The sequence below is a fragment of the Agrilus planipennis genome, unplaced genomic scaffold (assembly GCF_000699045.2).
Source record: "Agrilus planipennis isolate EAB-ADULT unplaced genomic scaffold, Apla_2.0 scaffold269, whole genome shotgun sequence".
Classification (NCBI taxonomy): domain Eukaryota; kingdom Metazoa; phylum Arthropoda; class Insecta; order Coleoptera; family Buprestidae; genus Agrilus; species Agrilus planipennis.
In genome coordinates, this window is record NW_020438982.1 from 130,961 (window position 1) to 147,475 (window position 16,515).

Genomic DNA, 16,515 nt, shown 5'->3' on the forward strand with positions numbered 1-16,515 from the left:
AGTGCCCCCAAATACCTTCATATCCGTGCCAAATATTGCAGTCCACCACCAAACGATTCCGTCAAACGCTAATAATTTTTTTTTGCAAAGCGCCTCTTTTAATTAAGCTAAAAACGCAAACTATACCTTAGATAGACTGCTTTCACATTTTGCAATAGCTGCAAAACTGAAAACTTAATCGTACCTTTAAGTATTGCAACTTGTGTAGCATCTACACCTTGTATATTCGCTAGTTTTGTAAGTTCACTTTTGTAATTTTATACAAAAAAGAATATGTGATTAAAACGCACATCTCATTATCATTACATCATTTAATAATAATTTAATAAGTGCCTGTTCCTAAAACTTTTCGTAATATCAAATCACGGATAATCATTACTAAATCTTATTCTTAATACAAATTTATTNGAAGAATTAAATTGAAATACTGCTCTTACTTTTATGTACACATAGGACATATTAGCGGTAGACTTCAAGAGCGATTTTCCAGCTTCAGAATTGACGTTTTGTTTTTTTGTTTTTGTATTTCAGTTAACTCCCTTATTGATAAAAATATTTGGGTATCTACTAATGCAGATTATTTTTGCTGTGACGTCCTTGGGAATTTGCAATTTAATTCAATAATCCATCCAAATAACATTTATAATTTTTATTAGAAAATAAGAACAAAAAGAAAATTTACGAATAAAAATGAAAAGAAGTATTTATTTTGCTTTGTTGACTGGCTACTAGTGAGAAGGATGAGCTTCTTTTTTTGAGCATAGCTTCTCAAAACGGAACTCAAGTTCGAAAATATTCACTCTCATTTTGTTTTATTACAAGCAGTTCTACATTAAATCCGCCAGAGAGACTAGGGAGATGAAATTTCCCGATTTATTCGTAAACGAAATAATTTTTCAGGGATTAGCAGCAAAACACCCCCCCCGAAAGGGAGTAAAATTTCATTTATCGTCCGCAAATCACTGATGAAAATTTCCCGTTCATCCTGAAAATTTCCCGTTCAATCCATCAAATTAGCAAAACATTCAATATTTTTTAAAAATAAGAAACAACAATTTTTTAACTAACTAATTAGCTATTAAATAGCGGCAAATTATCTTTCGAAAGATACAACAACACTTTACTTTCAAATAAAATGTCAGTCCGCATAAGCCTAAAGGAATTAATTAAAAAGTAAGTGCTTTTACTTTCGACGTGTATTATTTATGTTTATTCGTTTTAGGAATTTGTTTTCTTACTGGAGAAAATTTGCTAAGTGAACTGGATAACGGGGTTATTCTGTGTCACCTGGCGCACGTTATACATGACCAGGCTGTGAAAATGGTCGATGCCGGTCTTGCAAAAGGTGTAAGTTTCTTCTTTTTTTTTTATTAACCTCATTGTTCCCCTGCAAAATTTATTTATAAACTTGACGTTAGTCATAATAACAACTATATTCGTATTGTAAGTACTAAGGTTCACAAGTGTATAGGAAATATAATGGGTCATATAAACTGTTTGTACACATGGTAGTATAGGTAAAGTTACCTATTATTACAACTTTTAACTAATGCGTTATACCGCCGTGCGGTTTAAGCAGTTTAGCATTTTTGATTACCTTTAGTGTTTTTAAAATCCGTTTAAGTGTTAATTTAATTTATGATAATTATTGTGTGTGTCGAAAAAAAGTGTTTTTTTCTTATAACAACACGATAAATAAAAAGATATATCTTTAAAAATTGCAATAACTAATAAGACGTTTCTTATCAGATTTTAAATATCAATAATATGAAGAGATGTAACTTTGCTGAATTTAGCCTTAAAATTAGGAAATTTGACTAAAGACCAAGGTGCAAGCTTTGAAAAAAAAAAAATTAATAGAAATGATATCTCATAAGTTTCAATAGGTTTTACTTCTCTATCTCTAGAAGATTATTCNTTCAAATAATTACATGAATAAAACTTAGTTAATGAAAATTTCATTTTTAGGATTGCAAGATGTCCAGAGTAAAATCAAAACCCATAAAGGTACCAAATTATGCAAGAAAATATACTTATTACTGGAGTATGAGAAAACCGACAGTTTCAACACAAAAGTATCGACAAATCAAGAAAGAAACATGTCTATAAGTTCGCAATAATCAAGTTAATCACGAATAAAATGCATAACGTACAATACACATACGGTTGTTTGAACCAAAAAGAAAATTTTTGTTTACAGTATAGTGGTCTAGTACCTATCATTAATTTGCTATTAACTTGCGACGTTTTTATTATGCAATGTTCAAACTTGAAACTATCGAGTATCTAATTGGAATGAAACTAATGTTTGTGTGTTTGATTCTTTTACTTTTATTAGATTGTACAAAAATATAAATAAATTACATAAAAATTGTTACGATAAGTAGACGTATATTCATATATTATATACTTTTACGAAAGAACTACTTAAATATAATAATAACACTATCTATTTGAATGAAGTCATACTTAATAAATTATTACTTACTTAATTATATTGAACATAAATGCATAATACAAATGCCAAATGAATTTATATTATTTTATTGTAATTGTTCACATAGTGGTTGTACTACTAGCATTTTTAATTACTTTGTGTTTAGCTTTTTTAAACAAGGATTCCACTTGTCCTGAAAAAAATGTAAGAGACAGATTTACATCACTTATTGCATTTACAATTTAATTGCCACTCCATATCAAAACAGCAGATGCAAGAAGATGGAAAGGTGAATATAATAATTGCAATTCCTTATTATATTTAATAGTAAATTGAACACTTTAGAAAAGGTTAAAATTATTGATGGTAATTGTAAACAATATGGGACCCACAAAGGTGTGACGAAGGGTATAGAGGGTGGGAAGACCTTGTATAACACGGGGTTTTTAGGTGACGTTGCGAGTGAAAAGTTGAAAAAGAAACTAATATAACCTAATCCAACCCTAAATTAATCTAATCCAATATACTAAAATGTTTCTGTCTGAAATCCCAATTTTGTAGTTTTACCATTACTCAAATGTTTTACTACATTTAATTGATTAGATTTAATACACGATAATACCTCCATCTATCCCCCCGCATATAAACATTTAGGGTTGTACAAGATCATCCCCACCCTTCTTTCTGTTTCCCCTTCATGCGGTGGATTCAACATTGTAAACTTATTTATTTCTTGTATGACGCCTGGTATACGAAAAAGTTATTAACTAATATTTGCTGATAATTTCAACACTTCTGCGTTACGCCACTTTCTCCTAATTACAGAAACGTTACCAAATATACAAAACAAGCAGTTAATATAACACAAGTAACAAAAATAAATCCCACAAATGCAGTGCTTGTTACAAATATTCTTTTAAAACATAATATTAAGAACCTTATCGAATAAACTGAAGTAAAATTCAGACGTCACAATCGTGTTGATAATCAAAGATGCAAAAATGAGTAGCAAGATGGATATGTGATCACAATCACGACGTCATAAAAATAGTTAAATCTTTGATTAACAACAAACGTTATAATGAAATGGGTTAGCCACACACACTTTAAACACCACAAAGTATAAATTAATAACATTCTGAAAAAGACTACACCAAAAATACCATAGACAAACATTAAATATAAATTTATCGTCAACTGATTAAAAAGAAAATAACATTATTCGATTTTATATGAAATATGAACACTGAATTATGCAATGTATAATAGTGTATAAATTCCAAATTGAAATTTTTCGACGTAAATACATGCTATGTTTTCTTCTTATGAATTAGTGAAATTATAAATTAAGAACAAATACATTCCTTTTCCTATTAACAAATAGTGTTATTTCAATAAATCATTTAAAACATGATTATATGTACTTTCCACCTATGAATGATTTGCAAAATTACATATCAAACCGTTCCATATTTTTTTTTAAAAGCTTAGGATATATGAATTCATCAGCAACATGGAAACTACTCAGTAACATTAATGCGTAAAAATGCTTATTTTTTCTTACTTTTACCAAGTGTTAAAGTGTGATGGCTGGAGCCCATTTGTTGAAATTGACTTTTTCTGCGATGAAATTCAATTATTTCATCTTCAAGTTTCTTTCTATCTTCTTCAATTTTCTTCTTTTCTTCAGTATGTTCTTTTTTTAACTTATCAAATTTAGCATGCAGCTAAAAAAAATAATGTTAATACGTTTACCTCACAACCAAAAACAATAAGTCTTACCTCTTTTTCAGCCTCTTTTAATTCACTTTCCTTTTCTTTAACACGCACCACAAACATTTGTCTCATTTCATCTTCTTTCTGTTGCAACTCCTGCAAATGATTAGTCCTTTTGGCCTCAAAAGTTTGCTGAAAACTGACAGGCTTATTATCAGCATCAACATCACTGAAACCCATCTGTTCCAATCTCTTCTTTCTGTAAAGCTCATAGTGTTTGCAATGTGTCTTTTCTCTCATATCCTCCATATTAGTTCTAATAAGCATTTCTCTCAGCTTAACAAAATCACAATGAGATTCGTTTTCCACCTGAACAGTGCCCCAAGGGTACTGTCTGGCTCTGACCTGTTTATTTCCAATTCGAACGAAGTCAGTGCTTCCAACAACAGCAAATGGAATGTGACTGTTCATATTTCCATTAACTTCTGACACAGATTCATCGTCGGTGGGAAATTCGTAAATTTGGACATCATTATTTTGTAATTCTGCCATGATTTTTGACTTAAATTTTTGAAGTTCTGTTTTAGAAATAGTATCTGCTTTTGCAATAATTGGGACAATATTGACTTTCTGATCAAGTTTTTTCATACAGACTAAGTCAATAGATTTCAGACCATGCCCGGTTGGGCAGATAAAATATAAACATACATGAATCCTTGAATCATGGTAAGTTGATAAAGAACGCTTTATTTTTAATTCTTCTTGTAGGTACACTTCAAATTGGGTATCGATATAATCTACTACAGTTTTGAAACTGTCTTCTTTATTTATTTGATCTCCATAACCAACGGTGTCACAAATTGTTAACTATAAATTTAAAAAATTCTGTTTGTGTTGCTGTTTATTAATTCCTCTTAACTAAAAAAATACCTTTAGTCTGACGTTACTTTCATGAAGTTCATATGTATGAGCCTTTAGTTTAACTGAAGGTAAAGAATGGGGGCTGGGAGCTGATTCAAAATTAGTATTGAATAATGAATCCATTAGAGTCGATTTGCCTAAGCCAGTCTCACCTGTAAGTAAATGTTTTACCTTATACTCTTAATATCACTCACATAAAAATAAAAATATTTTTAGCTTACCGATACACATGATGTTGAAAACAAATCCATTTTGGACACTTTTTGAAACAAGCTGATCAGGAAGACTATCAAATCCCACATGGCCAGCAAGTTTTAAATTTCGTATGTGATTTTCCATCTACAATAAATACATCTATAAAATTGAGGGAGTAATTGATACATCAGAGTATCTAGATTTCAGCAATTAAAATTCCAAGATACGAGACAACGCCTTAATGTTATCAAAACAAACACAAGTTAAAGTGTTTAAAGTTGGTAAATCAAATCTAATATAAGGTAAAATGTCTAAAATAAATTGGTACTTACATTTGGTTGCTCGACTTCTACTCCAGCCATTGTTTTCTTTAATAAAAAGCGGTCACTTTTACAACATAAAACTTTATACAAAATAGCACAACTGACAGTTAAATATACCGTAACCTATAACCGCCTACAACATTTTATTGTGCATCCGTCCCATAGATCCGTTCGTTATCTTTATTTGGAAGTTTGTAGGTCACGTGATGTTTTAGTATTGCTAACATAGACAAATTGCTAATACTATATATAGTGTTCAAGAACGCTGAAACGGCTAGCGACAGCAGAATGTTAAAGAGGAGATTCTTAACATTTAATGGATCGTTGAAAACCATAGCAGAAAATGAGGCCAAAAAATCCAGTATCCGCCATTATTTGGTGGCAGACATTGCAGTACATTGTGGTTTCTGTTGGGAAATTAAAAAAAGAAAGATATAGTTTTATGAAACCTTATACAACATTGTTTTATATTACAGGAATAATTATATGTTAATTTGTACAAATTTCAGTTATGCTGATTTAACTTATGGTTTTATCTATGCTCTTGACCGTTCACCCAAGAACGTTTATTTGTTAACTGTAATGTTATCTATGGCATGTCTATGACTGTAATCACAGAGTGTAATCTATGGTTGACTGTTGTATTTCCTATTTTGTGGTTTATATTATGGTTCATATATTGTTAAATTGCTACCTATCAGATAGACACCCCTAAGATTAATTTTTGTTTATTAAAATGAGGCAATATGTCAAATGTACATTATATTGTAAAATTAAATAATGTTTGTGAAGTTAAAGAAATGTTCTGTATAAACTGTTTTCCAAAAATATGGAAACGTCATGTTGGGAAGTTACAACTATTCAAATAATTGTCCATATGACGTAATTTTTATTCTTGTATAAGTAAATAAAGGCAAGCTTTAAGGACGCAATAACCATCCTCGTTGCTTACAATTTCTGCAGTCATGGAAGACTACAAATTCTTATTTAAAGTTGTGTTAGTAGGTAATGCAGGTGTTGGGAAAACATGTTTAGTGAGACGTTTTACACAAGGACTCTTTCCACCTGGGCAAGGTGCAACAATTGGTGTAGATTTTATGATAAAAACTGTGGAAGTTGATGGAGAAAAAGTAAAAGTATGTATCCATTTATCTATATAATAATAGTTATCCAAATAGATGTTTGTTGTTGCAGTTACAAATTTGGGATACAGCTGGTCAGGAACGCTTTCGTTCCATCACACAAAGTTATTATCGTTCAGCTCATGCTTTAATCCTAGTTTATGACATTTCTTGCCAGCCAACATTTGATTGCTTGCCAGATTGGTTACGAGAAATTGAAGAATATGCTAGCAGTAAAGTCTTGAGGATATTAGTTGGTATGTTTTTCACCAAATTACAGTCTTTTATATACTTACAAATATGTTTTTCAAGGTAATAAAATAGACAGAGAGGACAGAGAAATACCAGTTCATGTAGGTGAAGATTTTGCTTCAAGACATAACATGTATTTTTTAGAAACATCTGCCAAAGAAGCTGACAATGTAGAAAAATTGTTTATGAAAATTGCAGAAGATTTGATGCAGGTGAGTTTTCAATTAAACTTTTTGTTATTCTAAGGAGGAACTGGAGTTAACCAGTAATGGTGGTAATAATCAGAAACCAAGAACTATTCTATTAAGTGCTCTTTAGGTTTGNTAATTAAGACTTGTAATAATTTGTATTATAGCCTCCACCAAAAATACAAGGGAAGTGTTTTGAAAGAGCGATGCGACGAAGTTTCTTTTCGAGGGATAACATGGAAAATTTCATCAAATTTTGTAGATCATTAGGAGTTCATCAAAATTTACTTTTTGAAAGCGATGACTTAGGTCAGTAACGTTCTCTATTCCTTCTAACTTTGTAAAAGACTGCTATTAGTACATAATAACTTATTGCGAGTGAATGGACTTTTCAATGATAATAACAGAATCATACGTTTAAGCGAGGCTTTATTGAGCTAGTTAATTTATTTGTTCTTTGCTTGCATAATTTGCTTTTTAAATGCATTTTCACGGAAAACAATGGATATTTACAGTGTTTCAGGAAATAATCTCGTTTTTGCCACATTAACTACTTGCTGATGTCAAATTTATTGAACACTGTACGCGTAATTTTCTAATTACCGCTTTTATAAAAAGCTTTTGCAGCTACTGGCGAATCTAAAGACAGGTCTATGTCCCAACTTCTAGTATCATATCTAGTTATCACTGCAATTAAAGAGACTAATAACGTTTACGCGAAATTATTATTACAATTTATCTTATTATAAGTATTATGTGAAGAAAACTGTTTTATCATGAATCCAATTTGATAATTTCGAAGAAAATTCAAGTATAGTTTAAAAGCAATAGCCTACGAATTAGAAATCGGTGTTAAAATCATTTAGATCCCATTGTAGATAGATAAATTGCTTTATTAAAACCATTATGTTTTATATACATACATATACAAAGTGCATTTACAATAATAAGCTACTGAATCCTCTTAGCTATTCTATGTATTTACTATTTTCCTCCTTTATAATATTTTCCCATTTTTTCGCACCATTTTCTGTTATTCGATGCGATCCCTCAAATGTGTTCGATTGTCTCTTTTTCCATTGATCGCCCATCCTCTTTCAATTTAAAACTTTTTTCTTTCCTTTTTCCATCTTTTCCTTGTGATTTTCTTTTCTTCGGTTTCAATATTCGATATATTATCCTTAACTTTTATATATTCTTTTAAAAACATATTGTCTTCTGAATTTAACAATTTTGTCTTCGTACTCATCGAATATTTTGTGGTCAATTTTTCTGTTTTTGTTTCTTCTTGTAATAGGTATGTCGGTATATTTCTATCTAATATTAAAATCCGTCTTGTGCTTAATGTTTATGTCTTGAATGGTTTCAATTTCTTTTCTTTCTTCCCGTACAATAATATGCTCTCTACTAATGTCCCGAATAGAAACTTTCTTTTTTTCCTACTATTTCAGATTTCTTTCTCCTTTTCCCCATACCTTTCCTATTATCGCTATTGCTTTCTTCAGCAGTTTTTTTTTTATGTGTCCATCTACTCCATTATTTTTTTGTAATACGAATCCTAGGTAACTGAACTCTATAATTTCTTCGATTATTTTTTGTTCCTAGTAGAATTTTAATTTTTTCTTTCTTCCCCCTGATTTTCCCCTTAAATTTTTTGACTTATCTGTATTTAATTCCAGCCCTCTTTCTTTTATATGTTTTTATTGAACTTTTGCACATTTTACCTCAGCCCTCTTTCGTTGTTCGCTAATATATCGCTATGTCATCTGCATATGAAACTGACCAGGTTTTTTCTTCTACCAGTTACTTTTCCCTCTTGTTACGCTTAAATGAGCAATCCTGTCTTATTCCCTCTCTCTTTGCTATTTTTTTTTAACTTTTCCTCATTGGCTTCTATCTTAAGGTATATTTCTTGGTACGTTTCTTTTATTATATTTTCTCTTAATTTGTTGTCTAGTTTTAGATTTTTCATACCAAGTTTCTTTTGAGTTTATGGAACTCGCCTTGCATTTACGCAAAAAAAGAAGAATATATTTTACCTTTTTCTCTCTTTATTTCTTCATCACACGCTGTTTTGATTATGTAGATTGTATTAATAGTGCCTTTGTTTCTTTTGTATGCTAGCACTTTATTGTCTTCCAATTCTTTCTCAAGTCTTTCAGCGTAGATTTTCTAATATGTGCTCATGAATGTTATTCCTTTATATTTTTCTACATTACTTCTGAAATTGGCTCTATCATTCCTGTTTTCCATTCTCCCGGAAGTTCTTCATCTTCGTTCTGTATTTGATTATGTACTGTTTATTTCCAATCTCCAGCTTCTTCTACTCCGTCCAATATTATTTCCATATCCCCATTTTTGTATATTATTAAAAAAATTATACTAGTAAAGTAGTAATTATTATTTATATTTACAACGAAATACCGATCATCCCAATAAAAAAGATTCAGCGAGCCCCCCAAAAAGAAGTTCTAGATTTGCCTTTGCTTTCAGAAATATATTTAAATCGGGGAAAATTATCATTGAAAATGCTATTATACTATGATTTGTTTCCGTTATTTTTCAAATGTTATACTCCGATTTCCGGAAGTAACTATCACCTTAATTGCTAGAGCAATTTCGATCGTAAGGGTCATTAATTGCAACTATGCTCCACGAAGATCATTCATCTACGCTTGGATAAGCGTATTAATCTAACACTTGCATTAAATTAATAACAACCTTCTCGCAGAGCTGTTATTTTTGTGTTTGAAAAGTTCAATGCTCTTCGCGTGCATTTTTTTTTCTGTTGTTCCGTGAAGTTCAACGTTATTAAATGCTCGATAATTGTTTGTTTATATTTATTGTTCAGTGTTACACAATCAACCTCGAAATGTGATTTTGTGTTTATTGGAAGTCGCTCGTTTGGCGCACAACAAATACAGGATAGAACCGCCAGGTCTTGTACAACTGGAAAAAGAAATTGCGGAAGAAGAAAGAAACAATTCTGCGGATTCGGGACTCGGATCCTTATTGTCCTGGCAATTTCAAGCGACACCTCCGCGCATTATGACTAACAGGATGCGGCACAGCAGGTAAGTTTACTTACAGTATTTTCCATTTTAACTTTTCTTTTAAAAATGTTTTTTTAACTTGTTTTGTTGTTTGTCTGCTACACATCTTGGTAGTTAATTTTGAGTCAGTTCCTGCTATTTTGCATGTGCATCTCATTATGTCCTTGAAATTTCCCTAATCAACCCTTCTCATTTGAAATCACTTAATGAAATTAGTAATTTTAATAATTGTTTCGAAAAACTCACTCTTACGGTAGGTCTTAACATTTAGGTTGTAATCAAATTGTAATAAATAACCGGGACTCTATTTTTTACAGTTAGGTAGTCCTTGAAATTACCCCAATCAATCCTTACATAAGATTATTTTTAATGAAATTAGTAATTTTAAAAATTGTTCCGAAAAGCTCAGTCTTACAGTAGGTCTTAACATTTAGGTTGAAATCAAATTATGAGAAATAATCGGGACTCTATTTTCTACTATTAGGTAGTCCTTGAAAGTACCCTAATCAACCCTTCTCACTTGAAATCAGTTTTAATGAAATTAGTAATTTTAAAAATTNTTCGATAGAGTGGTATTAAAAAGTTCTGTATCTACAATTCCAGGATGTACAGCATAACATTCCACATTCAAATTATTTTCTTTAAAATACCTATCTAACTGCTTTGTAAATAATATTTGCGCCAATTTGGATTGGCTGTATGCAGCAGCAGTAATAAAATGCGATCTAAAATGAAAAATATTACTAAAATTATCAGTAATTAAATATATCCGTAAAAATGATAGCAATAGTTATAATTACCACTTACTTATTATTTATGTCATCATAATTTATTTCACCAAGAACATGTGCACATGATGAAACGTTAACAATTCGGGAACGGTCATTGTTATTTCCTGCTGCTTTTATATTATCAAGTAATAGATGAGTTAATAAAAAGTGTCCTAGGTAATTAGTAGCAAATTGTAACTCATATCCGTCCTCAGATTCTGCGTATGGCCCAAACATTATTCCAGCTAAAACAGTTAAAGTTTAAAACTGTGATCAAAAAACTATATCGTATTGCTTTTACTAAAAAAAATAACACCCTTGACATTCAAAAGACTAATATCCCGGTATAAAATAGTATTTTCTTTTATTTAAACATGCACGGATTAATTTAAAAGGAAAATCCTCATATCTGCTATTTTTGCAATTTTTTCGTTTAAACAAAAAACGACTTGACCGAATGTTTTTTCAGATTAATAATCGAGACTATAGTCCTGAAATCATTTTTTTGTTCACACGATATCACTCAGAAAAAAAAAATGACCTCGCTCGTACACGTACCCACACACATTCCCCAGTTACGTACGTTGCAATATTATTATGATCTCCAAATTGCAAAATATTTTGAAAACTACGATTTTGATTTCCGGACCCATTATAATAACTTCCCAAAAACTTATGAAGTTAATAATTTATGGAATAATTATAATGATATTTAAAGAGATCCTACTTATAAACGATGTTTATTCATTACTTGTCCCTGAAGTGTATTCCATTGAGTTTAAAGTCTAGGTATTTGTTAAATATATGTATATTTAATTCTGAGATTGAATAACGGTATATTATAAACATATATTTTTAACAGCTAATTAACTATCTCTTTAAATTACCACGTGTATCTCCGGTTCTTCCTGAATAAGAACGAATTAATAATAAGTAGAATTTCTAATGTTGCATTTTAAGCATATATTTACTTTTGAGATAATAATTTGTAGCAAGCTCGAAGTAAAGACCTATTGCGTTATGACAAAGACACTGCTAATATTACTGGGAAAACATCAGTAATAACTGATTCCAACTGTTGCAGTCGTTTAACATAAAGTTGTGTTGTATATCAACTTATAATTTATCTGTTACGAGCTTTAATAATTGCTCCTCAGGTACCTTTTTATTATTGTATGTATTTAACATCTAAAGAGATTTATATATGGTTGTGTTGACAGTTTCTCTTATTAATTTTTAATGTTTCCTAAAGAAAACCATAAAGACGTAAGCTTTTACAATTAGGAAATCATACGTGATAAGTTGATTTTGTTACAATTCCTTTTATACTTTTATATATATACTTTTAATGCATTAACTAAACTTTAAGCATATCGTAGAATAAAGTAAATAATAATTAATTTTTGCAAAAACTTTCTGTTATTGTTGCACATGGTAAAAAAGGTCTACTATTTTTTTTTTATCATTGCTTCTCAATTTTAAATGTACCTGTTAATTAATTTTAAAATGTTAACAAAAAATATACCAATAAGAGTAAACCAACACATCAAAACAGTTTTGTTTCTCCCATTTTAATGCTTTGCTTCTACAACGAATCAGTGAAGAAATTTAGGGCTTATTTTCTTGAAGTTAGGTCTTGTTGTAAAATTAAAATTGGATATAACAAATNGTGCAATTTTCAACCGAAATTCCTTCACTTTTAAACTCTTTAAAAAGCTGTTCGCCCGCTTTAATATTTCGACAACCTGTAATAATGTTTTAATTAATAAATGAATGATTTTCTGAGCTATAAAAATATTACCGATGACCACGTGAATGCCACATTTTAGGAGCATTTTTACCACTTCTTTACCAATCCCTCTTGCACCGCCTGTAATAACGGCTACTTTGCCTGACAACTCGCGAAATTCTATAAAAGAAAATTTAGTTGTATTAATGAGTGACAGTATGAATTATAATTTTTAAAGTATTTTAAATGCACTGAAAGTCATAATTTTATTAATAAATACCTCACTTTTACCTTTAATTAAAAAAGTGGTTCATTTTACCTTTATAATGATTTGCTTTTTAATAATTGTGATCTAAATAATGTATTCTGTTGGCAGTAATATAAAAAGCCATGAATAATAATTATTTTTCGATAAAGATTTTATTGTTAATAGGACGTAAATGTATTACTTTAAAAAAATGTAGTAAGGGATTTTTACATCTTACTAATTATTATGACTTACTCTNTAACTAGTTTACATCCCTCATTTTAACGATTTTATGATTTTAACAATACATTTGAGCGCATTGAGGAAGGTCAGAGTAGAGATAGGAATACAAATTATATTGCGAGCCATAAGAGCGTCATAATACTATGTTCGGTAGTCTCTGCGCAGTAAGGTAGTGCGCATCCGATTTGAGGCGTATGTAATACTGTGATTTTGTTTCCCTTTTGTGTTTGATAACTGCTATCGAAAATAATGCACAGTTCCTCATTGCGTAACAGACCGTAGGATTATTTATTCTTTGTTAGTGATAATTTTCTCTGAACTATTGAAGCTATGTAAATTAATTATTGACGCCAATTGATTACGCGTCATTTGTTCTTGAAGAATGAGTTATTATGGTAAGCGGAATTTATATTTGTATTATTTATTGCAAATAAAAGTTAAATTAAATCTCATATGTATTAATAATACGTGTGCACGACCGAAATTCTCAGTTTTCTTTTTCTATTATCTGGATTTACTTAATTGACTAATGATTGCTAATGACCAAAACCATAGACCATAGATAGCTTAAAGACGCTATGCGTCTGGATGGTGAACCAGCTGACAGCATATATTTTATATCTATAAATTTATATAATCTATGGAGACGAAATGTTGGCGGCAATGGCCGTTTGTTCTGATTTATTTCGTAAGTAATAGCAAATTAAGGTTAATTCTTAAATAAGAATTTCTGTTATGGAATTGTTGAAATCTTATTAATAGATATTGTTGTTAACGATATGCATATTGTTTTTTTCTGAAACTTATTTATTTGTAGTGTTATATTACCTCCCCAGAATGTTGAGTATTTAGGTACATGGATTTTCATTCGATTTGGCTTAATTTATCAACTATATACAACTTTTTACGGTATTATAACATGACTTAGGACATTCTCTATTTTTTTCAGATTGTGGTACTTGTAATTAAGCAATTGGTTGTATTTTGGGCCCCTCTTCCTATAATTGCTTGTTATGGGGTTTGGATCCAGAGTAAACTCGGGAGGCAGAATATGTTTGTGACCAGTATGTACATAGACAAATTGGATTAAAAGGTAGGATTGTTAGAATTTAATAAGTGAACTGTTTGTGCACTTTAATTCAACTGTTTCTGGTGTTTGCTTTCTACTAATTTTATTTTGGAACATTTTCTTTGAGAAAAGGATTGTTTTTTAAAAAAGAAAAACAATTTGTAATGCGTATTTGAGGTAATTCATTGACACTACATTTCTGTGAGCATTGGAATAAATAAATTAGGGGGTCAGTATCAAAAGTATATTTGTATGCTGTTATCGTTTGGCTTCTGTTTTGCTCTACTAAAAAACTGTTTTTTTAATGTCACAAGTAATATTTCGTCATTTTATATGGTAGTCCCAAATATTCATAAAGCTGATCATTTTAATGATTTCGGAGGTTGTTGTTCATTAAGAAAAGTTTCAGAGAATAGAAAAGAGGCTTTTAAGTCAAATTTGAAAATACATAATTATTTTAGCTAATTTATGCTCTTGACCGTTCACCCAAGAACGTTTATTTGTTAACTGTAATGTTATCTATGGCATGTCTATGACTGTAATCACAGAGTGTAATCTATGGTTGACTGTTGTATTTCCTATTTTGTGGTTTATATTATGGTTCATATATTGTTAAATTGCTACCTATCAGATAGACACCCCTAAGATTAATTTTTGTTTATTAAAATGAGGCAATATGTCAAATGTACATTATATTGTAAAATTAAATAATGTTTGTGAAGTTAAAGAAATGTTCTGTATAAACTGTTTTCCAAAAATATGGAAACGTCATGTTGGGAAGTTACAACTATTCAAATAATTGTCCATATGACGTAATTTTTATTCTTGTATAAGTAAATAAAGGCAAGCTTTAAGGACGCAATAACCATCCTCGTTGCTTACAATTTCTGCAGTCATGGAAGACTACAAATTCTTATTTAAAGTTGTGTTAGTAGGTAATGCAGGTGTTGGGAAAACATGTTTAGTGAGACGTTTTACACAAGGACTCTTTCCACCTGGGCAAGGTGCAACAATTGGTGTAGATTTTATGATAAAAACTGTGGAAGTTGATGGAGAAAAAGTAAAAGTATGTATCCATTTATCTATATAATAATAGTTATCCAAATAGATGTTTGTTGTTGCAGTTACAAATTTGGGATACAGCTGGTCAGGAACGCTTTCGTTCCATCACACAAAGTTATTATCGTTCAGCTCATGCTTTAATCCTAGTTTATGACATTTCTTGCCAGCCAACATTTGATTGCTTGCCAGATTGGTTACGAGAAATTGAAGAATATGCTAGCAGTAAAGTCTTGAGGATATTAGTTGGTATGTTTTTCACCAAATTACAGTCTTTTATATACTTACAAATATGTTTTTCAAGGTAATAAAATAGACAGAGAGGACAGAGAAATACCAGTTCATGTAGGTGAAGATTTTGCTTCAAGACATAACATGTATTTTTTAGAAACATCTGCCAAAGAAGCTGACAATGTAGAAAAATTGTTTATGAAAATTGCAGAAGATTTGATGCAGGTGAGTTTTCAATTAAACTTTTTGTTATTCTAAGGAGGAACTGGAGTTAACCAGTAATGGTGGTAATAATCAGAAACCAAGAACTATTCTATTAAGTGCTCTTTAGGTTTGCTATAATTACATTATTACAATAATATTGTTAATGTCTTTATAAAAAATATGCAGCATCAAAAGCAACAAACATGAACCAGTTCCAGTTGAAATCTTCTACTTATTATATAAGTATTTAAAGTAGGTATAAAAATTGGGAAGTTTAAAATTTTTATATCAGGTATTGGTATCATTACCAAACATGCAATTTAATTAATTTTGTTTTAGAATTGCGTTGCAGGTATTTGTTAAATATATGTATATTTAATTCTGAGATTGAATAACGGTATATTATAAACATATATTTTTAACAGCTAATTAACTATCTCTTTAAATTACCACGTGTATCTCCGGTTCTTCCTGAATAAGAACGAATTAATAATAAGTAGAATTTCTAATGTTGCATTTTAAGCATATATTTACTTTTGAGATAATAATTTGTAGCAAGCTCGAAGTAAAGACCTATTGCGTTATGACAAAGACACTGCTAATATTACTGGGAAAACATCAGTAATAACTGATTCCAACTGTTGCAGTCGTTTAACATAAAGTTGTGTTGTATATCAACTTATAATTTATCTGTTACGAGCTTTAATAATTGCTCCTCAGGTACCTTTTTATTATTGTATGTATTTAACATCTAAAG

The 16,515-nt window shown here is 30.2% G+C and overlaps 5 protein-coding genes across 10 annotated transcripts in view; 3 read left to right on the forward strand and 2 right to left on the reverse strand.

Moving 5' to 3' along the window:
* LOC108741340 (growth arrest-specific protein 2-like) overlaps window positions 1–10,246 on the forward strand; it is a 64,749-nt gene extending 54,503 nt beyond the window's left edge. For all 5 annotated transcript variants that reach the window (XM_018476119.2, XM_018476120.2, XM_018476118.2 and 2 more), the window contains exons 3-5: window positions 1,223–1,347; window positions 7,321–7,462; window positions 10,005–10,246. In XM_018476119.2, the coding sequence (XP_018331621.1) occupies window positions 1,223–1,347; window positions 7,321–7,462; window positions 10,005–10,231 (494 nt within the window). In that variant the 3' untranslated portion in view covers window positions 10,232–10,246. The remainder of the gene's footprint in view (window positions 1–1,222; window positions 1,348–7,320; window positions 7,463–10,004) is intronic.
* On the reverse strand, window positions 2,529–5,733 carry LOC108741336 (septin-2). 2 transcript variants are annotated; one of them, XM_018476110.2, is made up of 6 exons: window positions 5,602–5,733; window positions 5,296–5,413; window positions 5,084–5,226; window positions 4,220–5,020; window positions 4,002–4,164; window positions 2,529–2,630 (listed from the first exon to the last, which is right to left on the reverse strand). In XM_018476110.2, the coding sequence occupies exons 1-6, from the start codon at window positions 5,629–5,631 to the stop codon at window positions 2,557–2,559; spliced, it is 1,329 nt and encodes a 442-aa protein (XP_018331612.1). In that variant the 5' UTR covers window positions 5,632–5,733; the 3' UTR covers window positions 2,529–2,556. The 2 variants fall into 2 exon arrangements, with proteins under 2 accessions (XP_018331612.1, XP_018331613.1); XM_018476111.2 differs by lacking the exon at window positions 2,529–2,630 and having other exon boundaries at window positions 3,718–4,164; window positions 5,602–5,731.
* Window positions 6,308–12,643, forward strand: LOC108741342 (ras-related protein Rab-30). Its single transcript, XM_018476122.2, has 4 exons — window positions 6,308–6,728; window positions 6,787–6,970; window positions 7,026–7,177; window positions 11,969–12,643. Exons 1-4 carry the CDS (start codon window positions 6,558–6,560, stop codon window positions 12,071–12,073), a joined length of 612 nt encoding a protein of 203 aa, XP_018331624.1. The 5' UTR covers window positions 6,308–6,557; the 3' UTR covers window positions 12,074–12,643.
* The window catches only part of LOC108741323, an 11,469-nt gene continuing 7,577 nt past the window's right edge, over window positions 12,624–16,515 (reverse strand). Inside the window, exons 3-4 of the mRNA XM_025975564.1 lie at window positions 12,778–12,885; window positions 12,624–12,721 (exon numbers count right to left, since the gene is read on the reverse strand). Of these exons, the coding sequence (XP_025831349.1) occupies window positions 12,624–12,721; window positions 12,778–12,885 (206 nt within the window). The remainder of the gene's footprint in view (window positions 12,722–12,777; window positions 12,886–16,515) is intronic.
* LOC112904732 (ras-related protein Rab-30-like) lies at window positions 14,806–16,509 on the forward strand. Its single transcript, XM_025975560.1, has 4 exons — window positions 14,806–15,330; window positions 15,389–15,572; window positions 15,628–15,779; window positions 16,314–16,509. The coding sequence occupies exons 1-4, from the start codon at window positions 15,160–15,162 to the stop codon at window positions 16,416–16,418; spliced, it is 612 nt and encodes a 203-aa protein (XP_025831345.1). The 5' UTR covers window positions 14,806–15,159; the 3' UTR covers window positions 16,419–16,509.

Excerpts from the sequence above, each read along its gene's own strand:
- LOC108741336 (XM_018476110.2), bottom strand. The coding sequence starts at position 5,631 with ATGGCTGGAGTAGAAGTCGAGCAACCAAAT. Across the intron at positions 5,227-5,295 it reads TTTCAACATCATGTGTATCG|GTGAGACTGGCTTAGGCAAA; the intron begins GTAAGCTAAAAA and ends ATTTACTTACAG. Across the intron at positions 4,165-4,219 it reads TAAAAGAGGCTGAAAAAGAG|CTGCATGCTAAATTTGATAA; the intron begins GTAAGACTTATT and ends TATTTTTTTTAG.
- LOC112904732 (XM_025975560.1), top strand. The coding sequence starts at position 15,160 with ATGGAAGACTACAAATTCTTATTTAAAGTTGTGTTAGTAGGTAATGCA. Across the intron at positions 15,573-15,627 it reads AGTCTTGAGGATATTAGTTG|GTAATAAAATAGACAGAGAG; the intron begins GTATGTTTTTCA and ends ATGTTTTTCAAG. Across the intron at positions 15,780-16,313 it reads TTGCAGAAGATTTGATGCAG|CAAGCTCGAAGTAAAGACCT; the intron begins GTGAGTTTTCAA and ends AATAATTTGTAG.
- LOC108741342 (XM_018476122.2), top strand. The coding sequence starts at position 6,558 with ATGGAAGACTACAAATTCTTATTTAAAGTTGTGTTAGTAGGTAATGCA. Across the intron at positions 6,729-6,786 it reads TTGATGGAGAAAAAGTAAAA|TTACAAATTTGGGATACAGC; the intron begins GTATGTATCCAT and ends TTGTTGTTGCAG. Across the intron at positions 7,178-11,968 it reads TTGCAGAAGATTTGATGCAG|CAAGCTCGAAGTAAAGACCT; the intron begins GTGAGTTTTCAA and ends AATAATTTGTAG.